This window comes from Hyperolius riggenbachi, chromosome 1 (genome assembly GCF_040937935.1).
Source record: "Hyperolius riggenbachi isolate aHypRig1 chromosome 1, aHypRig1.pri, whole genome shotgun sequence".
Taxonomy (NCBI): domain Eukaryota; kingdom Metazoa; phylum Chordata; class Amphibia; order Anura; family Hyperoliidae; genus Hyperolius; species Hyperolius riggenbachi.
This window is the reverse complement of record NC_090646.1, coordinates 515,320,976-515,342,558: the sequence shown is the minus strand read 5'-3', so window position 1 is coordinate 515,342,558 and position 21,583 is coordinate 515,320,976. Positions and strand designations below refer to the sequence as shown.

Genomic DNA, 21,583 nt, shown 5'->3' with positions numbered 1-21,583 from the left:
TGTCTTTTAAACTTTAAGGTGGCCATACAGCTAGAGATTTTGCATTAACATTTGGGTAGATGGCAACGGAGGCAGCGAGTCAGCAGGTGCGTCTTCACGAGGCTGGTTTCTGAGAGATTTCATGCTGAAATTAATCGGGAATCTGCCTGCAGTGTATGGGCAGGCAACAGATCTCTTTCTGGTCAGATTCGATCAGAGAGAGAACTGTCTCTTGGTCAATCTGATCTGGACTCGATCTTTGTAGCAACATTTTTTGACAATTTATTTCCATATACAAGTGTGCCTCATTTGGCAGCATTGTTATGGGATCATTAAAGGGCCCAATGTTCAGAGCTCCAGGTCCGTCAATCCGATACCAATCAGAGATTTTGCCACGTGGGATTCGACTTTATCTCATCAGATGTCCGTGTGGTTTGTCCTGTGTTGGCCACACCTCAAGAGACATCACAACTAGGCTCAATGAGCATAAAAATAAATATACACAGCCCTGAATCCCTGAGAAAGAAAAGAGATAAGGATGAAAAAAAGAGAGAATATCCCCTAGCGAGACATTTTACGGAGTTTGTCCACAATGTGAGACAACTCCGGTGGCAGATAATTAAGGTGGTCCAACAAGAATTCAGAAATGTTTTACTCAGGCGAGAGGCTTGGTGGATGGATAGGCTGGGTACGCAGTCCCCCAATGGCCTCATCGAGGATTTCAGTCTAAAGTGCTTCTAATAGTAATTGCAGTAAAAGAACAGAGGCGCCAGCAGGATAAAAGTGGATAAAATCTTTAAAATTAGCTTGGTGGAAGCGGTGAACTTACCTCCATAAAGCAGACACGAAAGACTGTCTGTATAGTAGAAATCACATTTATTATATAATACCCCAAAAAAGTGCAACGCGTTTCACAGGCCAAGCCCGTTTCATCAGGCAATAAACGTGGAAAGAACAGGATTTCGGCAATAGCAGGTGTAGCGCCTCATCTGAGGTGGAGGGGTGATCTACCCCTTTTTCGGATCTACAGAGAACGACTTCTCTGAGTGAGGATAGGTTTGATCTCCTCACCTGCTTATACAGTGGTTGCCTGAGTGGTAACCCACGTTTGTGAGTATACTCTTCTCACTGATTACCTTTACTTTATTTATGCTTAACATACTACACTATATTGGGCTCTCGGTTTCTCTAAATTTTATTCTAATAGTAATTGCTTGTCTTTTATGCATGAACAGTTAACTGATTGTAAGAGAACTGTGCCCGCCTCCCAATTAATTTGAGTGGGTGTGTCTACATTGGATTGTCTATATGATTGTTTCACAGTGTCCACATGGTTAAGCACGTGACAAAGGGCATGGAGCCAGAAACCGCTTGAATATGGAAATAAATTGTCAATTTTTTTTCCTATAAGGGTCGAGTCCAGATCAGGTTGTATGTGTATGTGCGTGATTATATTGGAGGCTTGATGAACCTCCTACTTTGGTCTGTGACTCTCTGCGACACATTGAGTAAGGTCTGAGGCCCGTGGACACCCCATTGTGTTTTTTCTTGGTCGATCTGCCCAAACAGTTAGCGATGCATGGGCAGATTGACCATACATTGCTAGATATATGGGCATCAGCCCCCATTTTGGATAACTTACCCATTTACAGGAATAATTATCTGCTCCATATATTGTTGCCGTAATTTCCTTCCTATATGTTGTCAAAAAATGGGGGTGAGAGTTAAAACTTTTTAATATTAGAATATTTAGAGGCGCCCCGTATGCAGCTATTAGACTGCATCAGCACTTTATTTTTGGCTGAGGAAATGGGTTGATCCCACAAAACGCGTTGCCTGTGCTTGGCATTACTAATAAAAAGTTCTACCATAATTGAGTTGACGTCTATGAGGTAAGCCACCTCAATCCTTTTCATTTTTAATGTTTTTAGACTATTTTATATCCATTGGGCGCCTCTTTTACACTAATCAGTGAGGAGGCTTAATGCATCCTCAGTGATTGGCTTAATGTGTTAAGGGGAGGCATAGCCCTCAGTAGCCACAGTCGGGAAGAATAGAAGATGTGTTATTGATAGGGAGATGGTGAGAACCCTGCAGCAATGGGTCAATACAGTAAGTTTCTACACTAGTATTATGTTGGCCAAATGAGGGTTTAGTAGGCCAACCGGAATAGGCAAGATTCTGCTCACGCAGACACTGTGTTGGACAACTCAGTAGACACTTACTTACTAGGGACAACTGACTAAGCTGCTGACATTTTTATTTAACTACAGTGGTTTGGAGATTAGCCAGGTCACCTTTGTGCACTCTACTTTCCACTAGAGATGGTCAATAAGATGTTGATAATTTTGATAAGTATTTGTTAATTTTATGTAAATTAATGAAGCTTGAAATTGGACCTTTCAAATGGAGTCAATTGAAAACTGCATAATTTGCATAAAATGAATTAGCATTGGCTTGAAATGAATAGCATCTTAGTGAGCGCCTCTGCTTTCCACTTGTAATGCTGTTTTCTTGTAAAGGTGGCCACTAATAATCCAATCTTTTTCAGCCAATCTTACCTTTTCTATGTAATATAAGAGAGTAAGTAAGGGGTGACCCAAATCACTAGGAATGTATATGAGAACTGCCTAAGTTATCCATTCAACATATTCACTCAATTCACCCTTAAAGGGAACCTGTACTGAGTAAAATTATTTAAAATAAACACATGAGGTAACTTCAAATGAACATTACATAGTTACCTTGCCATCAGTTCCTCACAGAAGCTCATCATTTTCTTCTGACAATGATCCCTTCCAGTTCTGACAACATTTTGTCAGAACTGAAATATATCAGTTCCTGTCAGTTATATATCAGTTGCTGTCAGTTATAGCTGAGTGGACAACTGAAGTGCCCGGTAATGTCCATGTTTCCCTATGGCTCAACTGGGCGATGTTACAGTTTAACAATGTGCTGACCAGAAAGCTGTTATGGGGTAATGGCCATTTTCAAAATAGAGGACGGAGAATTCCCTTGATCACAGTGGACAAACAGGATGCGGGAGAGGAGAAAGAGATTGAGGAGTAGACTACACGGGAGGTAAGTGTGACTTGTGTATGTTTATTTTGACTTTTCAATTTCAGTTCAGGTTTTCTTTAAGCTGGGTCTACACGGCACAATGTGTCTTTTCAATCGAGCCGCTGATGCGGTTCGATTGATAAGATCCGACAGGTCCGATCTCGGCGTGGCTGATTCCCCGCTCGTTCCCCACAAGCAAACAATAGCGGGGAATCGAGCGGAAGGTAAGCGGCACCAGCGGGGACAAGGGGGGATCGAATCCGACGCATGAGCGGGGATGCGTCAGAGTTGATCCGGCAAGTAATTGAGTCTCCGGATCGCTCCGTGTAGACCCGGCTTTACACTAGATAGATTTGGTAAAATTGGATGAAAAAGATTGAATCATTAGTGGCCACCATAAGACTGCTTAAACCTTACTGTGACATACAAGCTAGCTTCACTCTGTCATTAGTGTCCCTGACCATTTTCTTTAAATCAAGCTGCAGATGCCATTGAGTTTTGTATGTTTAAAGGTGGCAACACAAGATGCAATAAAAATATTTTATTTTTCCATTGTTCAATAGATATTGGGTGTAAAGAAAAATGTAAAGTTTATTTTTTTATCAAGAAAATTCTAACCTGTTTTTTAGAAAATTGAATGGTGTAGATTGTCAATTTCTTTATTTAAACCCAAATAATTGTTTTGGAGTTTTCGATAATTTTTTTCATAATTGTGGAAAAATGTGTTTGTGTGATACCACCACGGACTTGGATAAAAAGCTCCAAGTCCGTGGTGCTTTATATTTATATATATATATATATATATATATATATATATATATATATATACATTTTTTTTTCACCTGAGGAAGCGGTGAAGGCTTGCAAAACGCATAATCTTTTAGTGTCCGATTAACTAGAAATTTCTCGCTGTTATTCCCGTCGGAGGTAAGACTATACTATTTTAAACTGTTTATATATAAAAGTGGCGCTGCACAACACAAACTATAAGCACACTTCACAATAAAAGATAATAGCAATACAGTCCACATATGCAGAGGGGTGATATTGTAGCAACTTCTTATCTTCCTCTATCCTCCACCAGCACCCGGTGAACAGAAACTCACCAGAAACAAAGACCTTCACTCCCTTTATCTCCCCTTCGCATCAAATGCCGATCTCCATTCAGAATTACCTCAAAGCAAATGCCTCATATAGTGTAAAACCGATAACATTTATTTATATATAAAACAGATGTACACTCACAGATTTTCTTCTTTAAAAGACAGCGCAGAGTTTTTATACGGGCTCTCCCCCGCTGGGCCCCGGTTGGCACTTGTAATCCTTCTGACGAAGTGGCGTGCACTCCACTATTCCTCAGCTTAGGATGGTTAGCCCGTTATGCTGGGCAAGGTTTTAAATCGAACTATGGTATAAGTAGGATCCTTTTTTCCCCTCAGCAAGATGGATGTAATTTTACTTATATCCAGCATTTATTAATATAAAGTTGTATCCGGAAGCGTGTTGGAACGCAAGTGGAGCGCAAAGATAGGACGTGAATACGTCCGTCTCATATGCGCTTAAGCGGAGGTTAATGTGGACCTCGGGGCTTCCGTCGCTACATGGAGCGTAGGAGATATGCATAGATAGTACGCATTGATCTCCGCGTTGTATGCGGAGGATGCCGAGTGATGTGCGCAGGCGCCGACAGCATGATGACGATCGGCCGCTGCGTGGAGCGCAGGAGATACGCATAGATGGTACGCAATGTTCTCCGCATTGTATGCGGAGGATGGCGAACGATGTGCGCAGGCGCCGGTAGCGTAATGACGATTGACCTGTTGATTGGGCATTGGAATGCTGAGGGGAAGATGGATTATGGGAGAGTGAGTTTAGGTCATGGCTTTGAGCAAAGGGGGTGGGGTAGAGTGTATTTAAAGCTGTTTATCCGTACAGCCCCCAGCTTCTGATGAGTCAGCAATGACGAAACATGTAAGGCAGGGTTACTGATGCGGAAACAGCTGAACCACGAGGGCAGAGCGGCATCCTAAGCTGAGGAATAGTGGAGTGCACGCCACTTCGGCAGTAGGATTACAAGTGCCAACCGGGGCCCAACGGGGGAGAGCCCGTATAAAAACTCTGCGCTGTCTTTTGAAGAAGAAAATGTGTGAGTGTACATCTGTTTTATATATAAATAAATGTTATCGGTTTTACACTATATGAGGCATTTGCTTTGAGGTAATTCTATATGGAGATCGGCATTTGATGCGAAAAGAAGATAAAGGGAGTCACAGCAGATCGGTGTGGTGGGGGACGGCCCGAAGTGTCCCAAAGCGCTATTAGACCTAAGTGAAGGTCTTTGTTTCTGGTGAGTTTCTGTTCACCGGGTGCTGGTGGAGGATAGAGGAAGGTAAGAAGTTACTATAATATCACCCCTCTGCATATGTGGACTGTATTGCTATTATCTTTTATTGTGAAGTGTGCTCATATAGTTTGTGTTGTGCAGCGCCACCTTCTATTTTTATATAATAAGAGGCATATATGGGAAGGGGTTGCTCCTATTTTAGGTGTGGACTTTGTGTAAATTTATGTTAGAAGTGGTGTAGCGCTAAGACTCCTTACACGCATTAAACTGTTTATACTTTTGGGGCACCTTCTCCCACCTAACCTAACTGGAAAAATGAATCGGTATTCTCCCCCCAAATTTTTTTTAAATGGTATGGTGTGTGGCCACCCTTTGAGGCACCAAACATAACCATTAGCATAAAAAAATGATTTAATTCTTTCACATTTATGCTAAAAGTATTTTACTTGTTTTCCAGCTCATTTTCTGCTGGGGTACGGGGTGGTCTTTTCACCTTTGCATTTGCCAGACTGAATATTCGAATTCGAAATTTGCTCTTTCGTTCCTTGGTAGCACAAGAGATTGGCTTCTTTGATGAGAATCACACAGGTCAGTCTTACCAACAATGTAATGAATGACACAGTCTGACTGGCTGCCAGTTGTACCACCCCCATGGTTTTTGAGGGTAAACAGATTTTGAATACTATGAACCGATTGTGCAGGTAAGCTGACATACTCCACGGAAGAGGTAAAATTAGCCAGTGATTGGCCAATCAGAATTGGATATGTGAACCAGGCTTTAAACACTGTGAGAAAAAACTGCAAGTTTTCAAATGAACAATTGGATGTATTTATTAAATATATCCTGCACATATACAGTATGCAAATTACGGTATATTAAGTGCTTAAACTTAAAGATTTCCTGCTTATAAAGATTTCAGTGAACTTCTTCAGTGTCTCTATCAAGTCAGTTGCCAGTTGATTTGCACAAAGATGTTCAGGTTTGCAAATTAGTGTGCTTTTCTCTCTCTCTCTCTATGCTGTATTTGCATGAACAAACACGCACACACATACACACAAATATCTCATGACTGTGTATCTCTCTCTCTCTCACTGTATAAGCCATAGGTACAATGTACACTTTCATATGGATTAGTAAAGTCAATGTAAAATGTATAAGCTATAGGTACACTGTATATTCGCATATGGATTAGTAAGGCAATGTAAAATGTATAAGATATAGGTACACTGTATATTAGCATATGGATTAGTAAGGCTATGTAAAATTTATAAGCTATATTTACACTGTACATCAGCGTATGGATTAGTGAGGTAAAGGGGGAAGAGGCGCCCAGAGTAGATAAAATACGTTAAAAACAAAATGAAAAAAGTGAAGTGGCTTACCTCAATGAAGACAAATTCACGTATTAATAGAATTTTATTGCACTGGCAACGCGTTTCGTGGGTGCATACCCACTTCCTCAGGCCAAATAGCTGTGCCTAATAGTGCTTGTAGCCATAAATAAGGCGCCTCTGTGGCTACAAGCACTATTAGGCACTGCTATTTGGCCTGAGGAAGTGGGTATGCACCCACGAAACGCGTTGCCAGTGCAATAAGATTCTATTAATACGTGAATTTGTCTTCATTGAGGTAAGCCACCTCACTTTTTTCATTTTATTTGTTTTTAACGTATTTTATCTGCTCTGGGCGCCTCTTCCCCCTTTACCTTGTGCCTTCACCCTCCTTTTGGATCAACCCTCTTTGACCAATTTAGGTCATTTGAGGTTTGCTTTTTATCAAGAGTGCGACCATCACCAGCTCTGTCTGGTCACCCGAGTGGAGTCGGGGTTATACATCTCCACCTGCTTCTAGTGGTCGGTTGCCCTTCTGCAACCCACCTTTGTGAGTATAATATATTTGCATATTTTACATACTTCTGGTACTGTGACATACTGCACCATTTGGGCTCCTGTTGTCTCTGTGTTTTCTTCCTGCAGGATGCAATTTTTATTATCCCTACTTTTTGTCCGTATGGATTAGTGAGGCTATGTGACATGGATAACCCATAGGTACACTGTACACTAGCATATAGATTACTAAGGCTCTGTAAATGTATAATCTGTAGGTACGCTGTACACCAGTATATGGATTAGTAAGGCTATGTAAAATGTATAAGCTATATTTACCTTGTACACCAGCGTATGGATTAGTAAGGCTATGTGAAATGTATAACCCATAGGTACACTGTACACTAGCATATAGATTAGTAAAGCTCTGTAAATTTATAATCTGTAGGTACACTTGACACCAGCGTATAGATTAGTAAGACTATGTAAAATAAAATGTACAAGCTATAGGCACACTGTACAGCAGCGTATGGATTAGTAAAACTGTAAAATGTATACGCTATAAGTAAACTGTACAGCAGCGTATTAGTTAGGCTATGTAAAAGTTGTAGTCACACCGTACATTAGCATATGGATTAGTAAGGCTGTGTAAAATGATATAAGCACACTGTACCAGCATATGAATTACTAAGGCTCTGTAAATTTATGATCTGTAGGTAAACTGTACACCAGCATATGCATTAATAAGTTTCTGTCAAATGTATAAGCTATAGGCACACTCTACACCAGTGTATGGATTAGTTAGGCTATGTAAAATGTATAAGCTATATAGGTACACTGTACACCAGCATATCGCTTAGTAAGGCTCCGTAAATGTATAAGCTATAGGCACACGTATACGAGCGTATGGATTAGTAAGGCTCTGTGAGATGTATAAGCTATAGGCTATAGGCACACTGTACACCAGCATATAGATTTATAAGGCTCTGTAAATGTAAAAGCTAAAGGCACACTGTACACCAGCATATCAATTACTAAGGCATTGTAAATGTATAAGCTATAGGCACACTGTTCACCAGCATAGGCATAATTAAGGCTCTGGGTAATGTAAAAGCTATAGACACACTGTACAGCAGCATACGTATAGATAAGTAAGGCTCTGTAAAATGTATAAATTATAGGTACACTATACACCAGTGGTTCTGAATGTGTTTCTTGCTTTTTGGGCCATAAAGAGATGAAAGTTAGAGGATTAGCAAGTTACGCCATTGTCTTTGTCTGCAACAGCAATGGATTTCCTCTAGGTGGTAGCAAAGCCTGCAAAATAAAGATATTGAATGTTGTATTTGAGCTGCATATTGTTTTCTAGAATCTAGATGACAGCCCTTTGAATATGATACAGTCACCAAATTCTTCTTTTATTTGGCCTGATCATTTTATCTGTCATTATCCTTGTCCCTTTTGGATAGAAATAACAGCTTGCTGTCAAGGCAAGAATATTCTCTATGATCTAACCCCACACTGGGCAAAACTCTCCACAAACCTAAAATCATGATTGCACGGACTAAGATTGCAGAAAGTGGCATTATACTAGAGTCAATATACAGTAAATTTAGCAATAAGAAAAAGTTAGAAGGTAAAAAGAGCCCACGTGTGAACGCATGGAAGATTTATTATTAAGTAGCTAATGGCCCGGCATTGCCTGGGTATGTACAGTCCTGGCCAAAAGTTTTGAGACTGTGAAAAATATTGGAAATGAGAAAAGTTGGTGCTTAAGTTTTTATAATAGCAATTTGCGTGTACTCCAGAATGTTATGAAGAGTGTTCAGATGAATTTCATAGTCCTTCTTTGCCATGAAAATTAACTGAATCCCAAGAAAACCTTTCCACTGCATTTCATTGCTGTCATTAAAGGACCTGCTGAGATCATTTCAGTAATCGTCTTGTTAACTCAGGTGAGAATGTTGACGAGCACTAGCCTGGAGATCATTATGTCAGGCTGATTGGGTTAGAATGGCAGACTTGACATGTTTAAAGGAGGATGATGCTTGAAATCATTGATCTTCCATTGTTAACCATGGTGACCAGTTAAGAAACACATGCAGCCATCATTGCTTTGGATAAAAATGGCTTCACAGGCAAGGATATTGTGGCTACTAAGATTGCACCTAAATCAACAATTTAGAGGATCATCAAGAACTTCAAGGAAAGAGGTTCAATTCTTGTTAAGAAGGCTTCAGGGCATCCAAGAAAGTCCAGCAAGCGCCAGGATGGTCTCCTAAAGAGAATTCAGCTGCGGGATCGGAGTGTAACCAGTGCAGAGGTTGCTCAGGAATGGCAGCAGACAGGTGTGAGCGCATCTGCGCGCACAGTTAGGCGAAGACTTTTGGACAATGGCCTGGTGTCAGGAAGGGCAGCAAAGAAGCCACTTCTCTCCCCAAAAAACTTCAGGTATTGATCTTCTGCAGAAAGTATGGTGAATGGACTGCTGAGGACTGGGGCAAAGTCATATTCTCCGATGAAGCCCCATTTCTGATTGTTTGGGGCATCTGGAAAAAGGCTTGTCAGGAGAAGAAAAGGTGAGCGCTACCATCAGTCCTGTGTCATGCCAACAGTAAAGCATCCTGAGACCATTCATGTGTGGGGTTGCTTCTCATCCAAGGAAGTGGGCTCACTCACAATTTTTCCAAAAAACACAGCCATGAATAATGAATGGTACCAAAACACCCTCCAACAGCAACTTCTTCCAACAATCCAACAACAGTGTGGTGAAGAACAATGCATTTTCCAACACGATAGAGCACCGTGTCATAAGGCAAAAGCGATAACTAAGTGGCTCGGGGGACCAAAACGTTGACATTTTGGGTCCATGGCCTGGAAACTCCCAAGATCTTAATCCCATTGAGAACTTGTGGTCATTCCTCAAGAGGCAGGTGGACAAACAAAAACCAACTAATTCTGAGACACTCAAAGACGTGATTATGAAAGAATGGGTTGCTATCGGTCAGGATTTGGCCCAGAAGTTTATTGAGAGCATGCCCAGTCGAATTGCAGAGGTCCTGAAAAAGAAGGGCTAACACTGCAAATACTGACTCTTTGCATAAATCTCATGTAATTGTCAATAAAAGCCTTTGAAACGTATGAAGTGCTAATAATTATGTTTCAGTACATCACATAAACAACTGAAACAGAGATCTAAAAGCAGTTTAGCAGCAAACTTTGTGAAAACTCATATTTTTGACAGTCTCAAAACTTTTGGCCAGGTGTAACGATTGTGGAACTTTCTCCGTGATCAGCGCAAAACGCGTGCGCTGACACGGCGGAAATCCTCCACAAGCGTGTAATTGCAGGCACCCAGCAAAAGGTGCTACGCACCTGTAGAGGGACATTCCTGTCGGCAGATGGCGCTGGGGAGTGCAGAGGAACCAATCCTCTGTACCTCCACAAATGCCAGACAGGAATTGTACGAAGCGCAGAACGCAATCGCAAGAGAGGCGATTGCGAATGAGAACGAGCAAAGGGACAGGTTGTATGTGTGTGCGCCAACCTAGTCGCCACCCCGCGACAGTGCACACACAACAGCAGATATGAAATAGGAACGCGATCGCGAGATGTGCGATCGCCAGACGTGACACAAGGCAGATCAGAACAGAATACGAGGTTAGCAAAGGCACAGCAAATAATACAATGAGAATAACAAGGAAAATAACAAACGCTAACTGAACGCGAACACCGCACTCATTCGCAACAGTGCGCGCATTCGTGCGCGGTCTCCACGTGATAAGCACAATAGAGACAAGCACGCCTAACTAACCAAGACAAGACAAACATGTAACAGAGGACGCAAGCGCTTGCTTAACGGTTACCTCACCGAGCCTCCAGCAAGCGTTCGTAGCAGACAAGACAGACACACGAAAACAGGGACAAGCGAGAGATAGGATCCACAGCACTAGCGAAAGTGGCTAGCGCGATCCAGGTACAGAGTAGCAGAACAGAAGGTTCCACAGCACTAGCGGAAAGTGGCTAGCGAGACCCCAGGAGACAGAACAGAAGGATCCACAGCGCTAGCGCAAGATGCTAGCGCGATCCAAGTGAGACAGATCAGAAGAGATAGCTGGTAGCAACCGCTGTACCAGCTATACTCCAGGAACAGAGATCAACCATTTCCTGTCGACCACCGCTGGGACAGGACAATAGCAACAGAACAAACAAACATATAAGCAATCCTAACTGCACTAAGGAAACCTGCCTAGTGCAGTTTTCCAGGAATTACTCTAAGCTGATCTTCAAACAGAGAGTAAGGCTGACACTCCCGACAGGAGTGTTACACAGGACTAAATCCTTATGACCAGCGAAGCATTGTGGGAAACACATAGTACTTATAGTACACGCCTCCAATGAATGTGGCCAGGCAATTTGCATGACAACGTATGCAAATTCCTCAGCAAGCACAAGCTGAAAAACTGACAGAAGCTCTTCTTTCCAGAGTCCTGCAGCATGCAAACCCAAACAATGGCCAAAAAACTGCCTGCCTGCACAGGCAGCCGAGCAGATCATCATACCAGGACTGTATTTGGCCGGTGTTGGCTCTGCCACTTTTTCTAACCCCAACACTCAATTACTCAATTATCAATAAAATCTTTGGCATCAATACTTTGCATTGAAATTAAACAAATCTGATTGATTGTGGCTCCACTGCCTTTTCTGAATTTGAACCCGAGTCACCCAATGACCAACTGTACCAGGTTTGAGGCTTGTTCCATTAACAATGGAAGAATGGCAGCAATCAAATATTCCCCTTGAAAATCAATAGGTGAGTTGTAAATTGGCCTTTGTAGGCTCCACCCACTTTTCTGAATATTAATCCCAGTGACCAATTGTGCAAAGTTTGAGATCCCTACTATAAACAATGGCTGCGGTTTACATTTTCCCATTGAAATGTGTATTTTTCTCAGCCCACTTTTTGGTTATGGCGATAAAAAGTATCCTATATGTTATTCCAGGTAATGTACTATGTGTGTGCCAATTTCATTCAAATCCATTCAGCCATTATTGCATGATTAACAAACATCCATACTTTTGCATTTATAATATTAGCGAGATATTATTTTTGTTATTATTATTTTTCAGTTACACAGTTATTACAACATATTCTGTGTATCATGTTTGTCACAACTATCTGAGGCAGCACTGCACTGCCATTCCTTGGCATAACAGATATACTGTACACCTTTTTGCGTTTCCCTTCTATTGCTGCTGGGCAAACGCAAGCCATTGAAGTCAGATGATATTTTCAGTTTTGTGCGGTTTTAGACAGTGTCGATTAATGTACAAGTACCATATGGCTTGCTTTACTGTTGCACAGTTGAAAAAAAAAGATCTGTGATAGTTTAACTCCTGAATGAAATGTTTGCTTGTGACTTGCAGGTGACATCATCTCTCGGCTGACATCTGACACAACCATTGTTAGTGACGTGGTTTCTGAAAATGTCAATGTCTTCCTGCGCAGTGTTGTGAAAGCTGTGGGGGTGATCATCTTCATGTTCAGCCTGTCATGGCAGCTCTCCCTGCTGACCTTCTTGGGATTCCCCATCATCATGCTGGTTTCCAGAGTGTATGGCAAATATTACAAGGTTTGGTCGTTCCCTTGTGCTCTATATAGCTGTCAGCTAAGAGTTTCCACTCTCATTTGCCAAATGAATGAATGTCTGTGAGTTAGAACTGCCCAGCTTTCCAGATGTGTTGTAATATTTACAGACTGTGGAGTAACAGTAGGGCTGACCTGTGGAAACTGCAACAAAAGAAAAATTACACTTGTAACTATAGCAACAAGCAATTTGGCACATCCCAAATGTGACACTGAAAAATTAAACGTTTTCTGCTGATCTTTTAAAGGACCACTATTGCAAAAAAAATTGAATACGGTTAAAATACATGTTTACACATACGTATAATAGTGCATTTCTCCCAGATTAAAATGCACTAAGAATTACTTCTTCTATGTTGCTGTCACTTACAATAGGTAGTAAAAATCTGACAGATTTGACAGGTTTTGGACTAATTCTTCTCCTCAGGGAATCTTTCTTAGTATTGAAAAAAATCATTGGAAAAACAGAATTATGATATACAGCTTACTGACAAATTAAGCAACCTCCAATAAGGCATTTCAATAATAGTAAAACAAATGAGGTTCACTGCTGGTGTACAGATAGCCAAATACAACATTTATTCAATATATAGCAAATACACAGTTGGCTTAACCGAATGCCAAGGTTAGCAAGTTACAAAAACACACTAAGGGCTCTTTACCACTATGAATTGCAATCCCAACCACAATCACGTTTCAAACCAATTTCCGTGCTTGAGCTACTATACTCAGTATAGTCGAGCTGATTCGCATCCAAAATGCCACAGGATGATGACTGTGCTCGGGCCAAAATCGCAACGCAATCGGTTCGCAGTAATGGAAACGGCCACTGCTGTTTTAATTAGTTCTACTGTACCCTGTGTTTTGCGATCTGTTAGCAATCGGAATCAGATCTCAAAACGCAGGGTAGTGGGAAAGGGACCTTAGTATTTCCTTTTTTCTTTACAAAAGCAATCCCTGGAAAGGATGTGCCATTCAGTAAGTGATTTTGAAAATAAAGGAAATGCTGAAAATCCTTCCATGAGGAGATGGATTAGTCCAAAGCCTGTCAGATCTGTCAGAGTTTTAGAGACAGGCACATAGGTGATAAGTAACTTATAGTGCATTTTAAGCGGGGAGAAATGTCTGTCCATTCCTGTTAGTGTGGTTTCATGTTGAGGTAGCAGCATGTGTGAGACATGAGTTCTCAAAATCCTCTGTAGCCTTTTCAGCCCTATGTCCTCACAGTCCTAGCTGCAGATTGCTCTATAGATTCTTGCCAGTATCTTGTATTTCCCACCCAATTAACTCACTAAGGATTAGCAAACGGTTGTCTCCAGCTTTTCAACCAGGGCTTTTCAACACTACCATTTGCAGTTGAATACTGGCCAGGCACCAAAATACATAACACAATGCAATTGTACATTAACACGCTTATTAGCCTTTCAGCAATCCTCAGTATGGTCTTAAATGACCCAGGCAAGGGGTGCAAACATTTGCCATGCAATAGTAGATGATTTTTAATAAGTCCTGGCAAAGATCACCAGTATGTTCTCCAGTATCTTTCAGCTCTGGAAAAGCTTAAGATAGCCATATACTTATAGATTTCCACATGATGTGACAAAATGATTGGTCCTTCTCTGATCAGAATGTGATAAGAGAGAGGTTGATTGCCACCACACACTGCGTATTGGTTTGCTGTAGGTTTCAGCAGGAAACCTATTGAAAATGGATTGAACTGCAGAGTTGCACTGTTTGATGCAGTGCAACACTATGGCCCTTTAATAGAACACTGTTCCTGCCCATGAACCGGATTTTCCATCAAGCTGGAAAATTGATAAATGTATGGACACCTTTAGCAAATCGGGTCCTATTTGGGACAATAATGCTTCAAGGTTTGAGTAGGACTGCACTTACAGCAAGTTACCTTTTAGAGTGCCTTGTGACTCCCACATGCATACATCATAGTACACTGTTTATTAATTTAAATTCTGCACTTGCTTTTATGAGGTCCCTGTTGCTGGCGGTCAGAGTTTAGTTATAGTGAATGGCGGTGGGTGCACTTGCTGAAATAAGCCCTAAATGTAGCAGATATAGATAACTTAAAGTATGGCTCGGAAGGGGGGGGGGGGGAGGGGGTCTTACACAGAGGCATGTTCCTGCTCCATATCGTGCTTCTGTGTTCCCTTCTATAATGCTTTTAGCCCCCCTGCGCCACACTGTCATCCACCCCCCCCCCCCCCCCCAAGAAGCTGCTTGTCGGAAATGTACAAGGGGAAGGAGGAGAAGGCATTCCTTCCTGCAAAACGCTCACTCTGACATTAGGAATGCCCCTTCCCCTGCTCTAATTGGCCAGCTCTGTCTCTCCCCTGTCTCTTCTGATCTTCTGTCACGCCTCTTTTCGCCAAAGCTGCTGTGTGGCAGCCATTTTATTTTCAATTTTTTGGCGATTGAGGGACATAGGAGTGGCAGGGAGCGGCGATAATTGACATTACCTGATCCAGCTATCCCCCTCTGATCTGGTAGCATGTTTTTTTTTTTTAGACAAAACTTTCCACCTTGGATTTGCTTTATAATGGGCTTAAAAATCATAATATCATAATTGCGCAGCTTTGGAGGTATGAAATTTGCTTTAAAGGGAATCTTAAGATTTTAACTTACCTGGGGATTCTTCCAGCCCCCTGGAGTCCTACTGCGCCTATGACGTCCTTCTGATCCCCTCCGGACAGCTGCAGCGACCCCCGCAAAGCTGTGCTGGCTACTGTGCATCCGTGGTCCCGAGCCACGCGCACTCTGGTCACTCTCCCGGCAACGGGAGTATTCTGCGCATGCGCAGTACGCGTTATTCAGAATCAGATTTATTCGCCAAGTGCGACGGAAGTCGTACTAGGAATTATTTGTGGTTCTCATGGCATGGCAAGTACAAAGACGGGCAACAGATACACTGGCAGACAAAACGACAGACATTAACAGTAGTGCAAAAGTACATAGACATTTACCAGCAACACAACAATACGAGCACGCCTGTGAGGACGGCGTAGAGTACTTTAGTTCAAAAAGCTTTTTAAAAACAGCAGAAGCTGGCTGCTTGGCCGTATTGTCCCGCTACAGCCCATGCGAAAAACTCCCCAGTGCCGGGCGACCAGGCTTTGCCGACTGGCGGCAACAGCCCAGCTTTGCGGGGGTTGCAGCCGCTACCCAGGGTACGGGGGTCAGGAGGATGTCGTGGGCACAGTAGGAGTCCGAGGGGCTGGATAAAGCCCCAAGTAAGTTAAAATCTTTGTTTAATTTGACTTAAGATTCCCTTTAACCTATAGGAAATATGTAGAAACTGATAATTTTCAGAACAAGAGTTACTCTTGGTAATCTGGTATTACCTCTAACTAAAATTTGTGAACTGTTTTGGAACCAGAAGTGAGTTATAAACAATGCCAGTTGCTTGGCTGTCATGCTGAGCTTTCGGCTTTAGCTGCTTTTGAGTCACACACCTGCAACAAGAATGCAGCCAGTGGAGTCAGGCCAGAGTTCGAGCATCTGATCTGCATGCTCATTCTGGGCCAATTGCTTAAATTATTAGCCGTGGAGCCATAGAGGCAGAGCATCAGCATTGAAGTCAGGAAACTGGCATTGTTTATTAGAGAATGAAGATGGATGGCCGCCTCCGTATTCTCCTCACTTCAAGCTCCACTTACCACAGTTTGCTCCCCCTCCTACTACTTCTAAGGTGATTGAGCAGTTTCCAAATTCAACTGCATATAAACAATGTATGTGCTAAATCTGTGAGGGATACGCAGTGGGATCCCAAGCACATCATATAAAAAAACGCAAAATGTTAGATTTCTTTTTCATGGTTTGATTATTAGGTATTTAGGAAAATAAAGTAGGAATACGGAGATGGGTACATGTATGTGTGACACTGGTCAGAGTTGTTTAGTAGCTACCTGCAAGTCTCCACCCTGTTCCTGGTATTAGTCAGCACCTAATTATAGGCAGAGGATTACGCAGAGTAACATGAGACACATGAGACACACCTAGGGATACAGTTTCCTCACAAGCGCACATATGGTGGACTTGAAAGAGTATTGAGTTTATGCTACGTCATGCTGTTCCTTCTGCTACATGTTTTTTTTTTATTAATTAGAGAACGTTGGAGTGATAGTTTCATGTAAAGCAGCAGTATGAAAAGCTGTGCTGAGAACTCTATAAATTATAAACTGGTGACTGGAGTGGCTGTATACTGTTCATTTACCTACACTACAGCTGTTAGCTCAATTTTCTGGAAAAAAAAAATGACTTTCTAACCTGTCTGAGTACTAAGAAAGACAATGTTATATATTGTTCCCAATAGCTGGCTTAGTGAAGCATACACTGCAGGTTTGACCCAGGTGTACAATAACAGGTCACACAATCATCCTTTTCAGAACTAAATATATTCCCTGATGACCACACTGATGGTAAATATAAATTATACCATTACATGCATTTCCCATGAGCATCAATGTATTTTTCTCGGAGGAAACCTTTGCTGTGAGACATGCATAGACTGCCATTGCTGATTTTTCCCTCTGAAAATGGCTGAATGATAGCTCTCATCCTAATTTAGTAATTTTAATATTTCCCCATTCTCTGACCCACTATGCAGATCATAAAGTCTGAGGTGTAGCTAGGGTTTTCAGCACACGGACAAAGAACGTTTCTGGGGCCCCACGAACCCGCAGCGTGCAAAGCAAAAATGGGCGTGGTCACGTATCTGGATGTGATTGTGGTCACATTAAATGTGGTGTACATTAAGTTAGTGGCTGTGACATCATGGACGTCACTCACAGACAAAGTAAGGACAAGTAAATAGGGGTTTGGAGAAGCACCCACGTAGCAAGGTGTGGGGTTCCAAGGGGTATGCACATAGTCAATCCAAGGATGGGTCGGCACCAACAAAGTAATTAAAGCTCTTTATTCAACACTTAATAAAAAAGGAATCCCAGCCAGGGCACTATCTGCTCAGAGTTTGCATGTCCTCCCTGTGTCTGTGTGGGTTTCCTCTGGGCATCTGGTTTCTTCCCACACCCCTAAAACCTACAGATAAGTTAACTGGTTTACCACTAAATTGGCCCTAGACTACATTGGACACACATGACTATGGTAGGATTAGATTGTGAGCTCCTCTAAGGACAGTCAGTGACATGACTATGTACTCTGTAGAGAGCTGCAGAAGATGTCAGTGCTATATAAATACATATTATTATTATTATTATTATTATAATAGAAAATTGGACTATGGTAGGAATTTGATTTTGAGCTCCTCTGAGGACAGTCCGTGACTGTGTACTCTGTAAAGTGCTGCAGAAGATGTCAGCGCTATATATACTAAATAATAATAATAATAATATGGTAGGACATTAGACTATGACTATGGTAGGATTAACCTCCTTGCCGGTTATCCCGAGCTGAGCTTGGGGTAACTCGCGCAGGAGGATTGCTCTGGCCCTGCTGGGCCGATTATCGCAATTTTTTTTCCTACACGCAGCTAGCACTTTGCTAGCTGAGTGTAGTACGCGATCGCCGCCGCTACCTGACGAGTCGCCACTACCCGCCGCGCCAAGTGCCCCCCCCCCAGACCCCTGTGCAGCCTGGCCAATCAGTACCAGGCAGCGCTGAGGGGTGGATCGTGATTCCCTCTGATGTCCATGACGTCGGTGACGTCATCCCGCCCCGTCGCCATGGCGACGGGGGAAGCCTTGCAGGAAATCCCGTTCTGAACGGGATTTCCTGCTTGCAAAGATCGCCGGCGGCGATCGAATAAGGTAGGGGATGAATGAATTTTAAAAGTGCTGCGCCGCCCCCTTGCCGACATAATTGGAACGGCAAGGGGGTTAAAGTGTGAGCAAAAATAGGTAAGGTGAGGTAATTTGTGAGATACATTTTATGACTCAACCCTTGCTTGTTTTAAGCCCTGTACACATGCTAGATTAAAGGACAACTGTCCTGAGAGGGATATGGAGGCTGGCATATTTACTTCCTTTTTAAGCAATACCAGTTTCCTGGCTGTTCTGATGATCCTCTGCTTCTAATGCTTTTATCCATAGATCCTGAACAAGCATGCTGCAGATGAGGTGTTTCTGACATTACTGTCAGATCTGACAAGAGTAGCTGCATGCTTGTTTCTGGTGTTATTCAAATACTACTGCAGCCAAACAGATCAGCAGGGCTGTCAGGCAACTAGTAGCTAGAAATAGACAGTATATAATGGGTGAATGTTGCAGCTGACAACAATGCTGATAGCCTTCAGTCACTAAGCACCTGAAGATACAATCTCTCCAAAAATGCAAATGTGGTAAATTCGTGTCACTGGTAATGCATCTGGAGACAAGCCAAAGTCACTTACATTCTATATATAGTAAATATTACTGTACACAATGTATTAGATATATTTAAATCATCTCTTTTATGAGTTTATAAATGCTGGTGAAATGATTTTGCATAGACCAGATTCTAAAAATGTGTATTATTTTTCTATGCTAGCCCTTTAGGCTTATTTTCTAACCAAGGGATGGGTATTCCAACTCTATTCTAGATAACTGAAACATTCTTGTTGTGATATGATGGAATGTTGTATGTATAGATAGACCTTTGCACTTTAGCACAGGGCACTTCAGCACGAGCACTTTATGTACCCCTGACGAAGCCCCCAATTTTAGGGGGGGTGAAACATGTAGGGTTTTTCTGTTGGATAGTGAAACTGTATCTGTCTTGCAGTGTCAAGTGAAGTTATACCCCTGTGACGTTAACAGGGTGGTCTATTTGCTACTATTACCTTAATCCACTGCTTTATCATTATCATGAACAATGTTTTGTAACAACCTATGGTTTTAACATAGTTATTAAAAGTTAAGTTTTAGAACTTCAATCTCCTTCAAGCTCAGGTTATCTTTTGTGTATTTAGCTGAAACATTTAACAAGAAAACCTGGGAGATCCTTAGCTTAAAAATGTAGTCACATTCTTCAGGAGAGGGAAGGCTTTCCTGTCTCTCTCCCTCCCTTCATTCCAGTCCTGGGACCCCTAAAGTCCCATGGAGCTCACCCCACTGCCAAGGTGTAGAAGGCTTGCGTCTGCACAGTAGCGCAGAGCAGCCACCCGGGCTTGGTGGAAAAAGCTGGGCCTGTTAAGTGCGATAGTGCGGGCGAGCTCTGTTGAAAAAGCCCTTGTCAATAGGCTTACCGGGTCTCAGTGCTGGAATAGCGAGGAGGAGGGCAACGGGAGAAACCACTGGAGGATCAAGAGGCTTCCCTTTCCCAAAGTAATTACCAAAATTGGGCTGTTTTTTCCTCCTTTGATATACTGTTGGAATTACCAGTCTTGGCTGATGGAGCTGCTCTTTATCCCGTTCATATTGGTGAATGACAGGTTTGCTGTAAGTTTTCTCATTAGATTTAGCTGTAATGAACATATACTTAGAGAAGAGCCTAGAAGTACAGCATTGTAGTATTGTTAATGATGAGCATATGCTTATCATTTGCATATGTTAATAACATGGCTGGCAGGGCATTATAAAAATGTTACTCAGGGACTGTGAATCCATTTCATGCTCTGAATATGAAGACCTTTTCTTCTCAGTGGAGTGTTTACATTCTAGTGTGATGTTTCCAGTAGACTACACATGCGACTGTATACATTTTGTGGTGGAGAGGCCCCTAGATCACATTCTTGCTGAGATGCAGATGGCTCACAGTGTTTGGCAGATAATAATGCAGACGTTTATGGAATGGCTTCTGTTTCAGATTGAGAAATATGTACTCAAGATTTATTTTTCATCTATTGTTCTTGTTGCAGAAACTTGCGAAAGACGTTCAAACTGCTTTAGCGAAAGCAAACAGCATTGCAGAGGAAACTATTTCCGCAATTAAAACCGTCCGCAGCTTTGCTAATGAGGAGACAGAAGCCAATACATATAGTGATAAGCTGCAGCAAGTCTACTCTCTGTACAAAAAAGAAGCTATCGCCTATACTTACTATGTGTGGTCTACTGGAGTAAGTGCGGCTCTTTAACTGCAAGCATTCGTGTTACTGCATGGGCATTTCATGTATTTTCTGAATTAAGGCCTTGTGCCGTGCACACTGCAAATCGCAAATCTGATTTGCAATTCCGATTTTTCGATTCCGATTTGTGGTTTCGATTTTCCCTGCATACTGTCAACACAAGAAGAAAAGCGCAGAAAAAAACACAGCATGCAGTACTGATTAAAAATCGCAAATCGGAATCACAAGAATACGAAAAAAAGATATTATTAAATGAACTCTGCTTTGCAACTCATATGTTTACTTTTGCTGTTTTCATCAAATATAGAACTTAAGCCATATTGGTGCTTATTCTTCATTATTTTCGCATTCAGATATACTTAGCCTACATATTGAAAAGGTTGCAGGGGTGATGGGTGAGACAAACTGCAAACATTGTGCATGAAAAAAAATGTGCTATTCCCTTTTTTCCATCTACTCAAGTTTTTTTCAATTGACAGTTTATATTTACATCTAACAAGTCAATAAAAACTGAATGCTGACCGACCTTAATTTGATTCACGTAAGTCTACCTTAAAGATCCCCAGAGACATAAGATAAGCATTGCTCTGTGATGTTTGTAAGAGGTGTATATAGGCACAGATGAAGGTAAAAGACCATCATTGTCCAGTACTGAGGATTTTGTCAGGATTTTGTGACCACTATTAGGTCTGTTGTCCCTTCAGTCCACCAT

The 21,583-nt window shown here is 41.9% G+C and overlaps 1 protein-coding gene across 5 annotated transcripts in view; it reads left to right on the top strand.

Annotated features, from left to right (window-relative positions):
• ABCB9 (ATP binding cassette subfamily B member 9) overlaps nt 1-21,583 on the top strand; it is a 66,573-nt gene that overhangs the window by 29,150 nt on the left and 15,840 nt on the right. For all 5 annotated transcript variants that reach the window (XM_068244257.1, XM_068244274.1, XM_068244236.1 and 2 more), the window contains 3 exons: nt 5,841-5,971; nt 12,638-12,843; nt 20,665-20,862. In XM_068244257.1, coding sequence (XP_068100358.1) covers nt 5,841-5,971; nt 12,638-12,843; nt 20,665-20,862 — 535 coding nt within the window. The remainder of the gene's footprint in view (nt 1-5,840; nt 5,972-12,637; nt 12,844-20,664; nt 20,863-21,583) is intronic.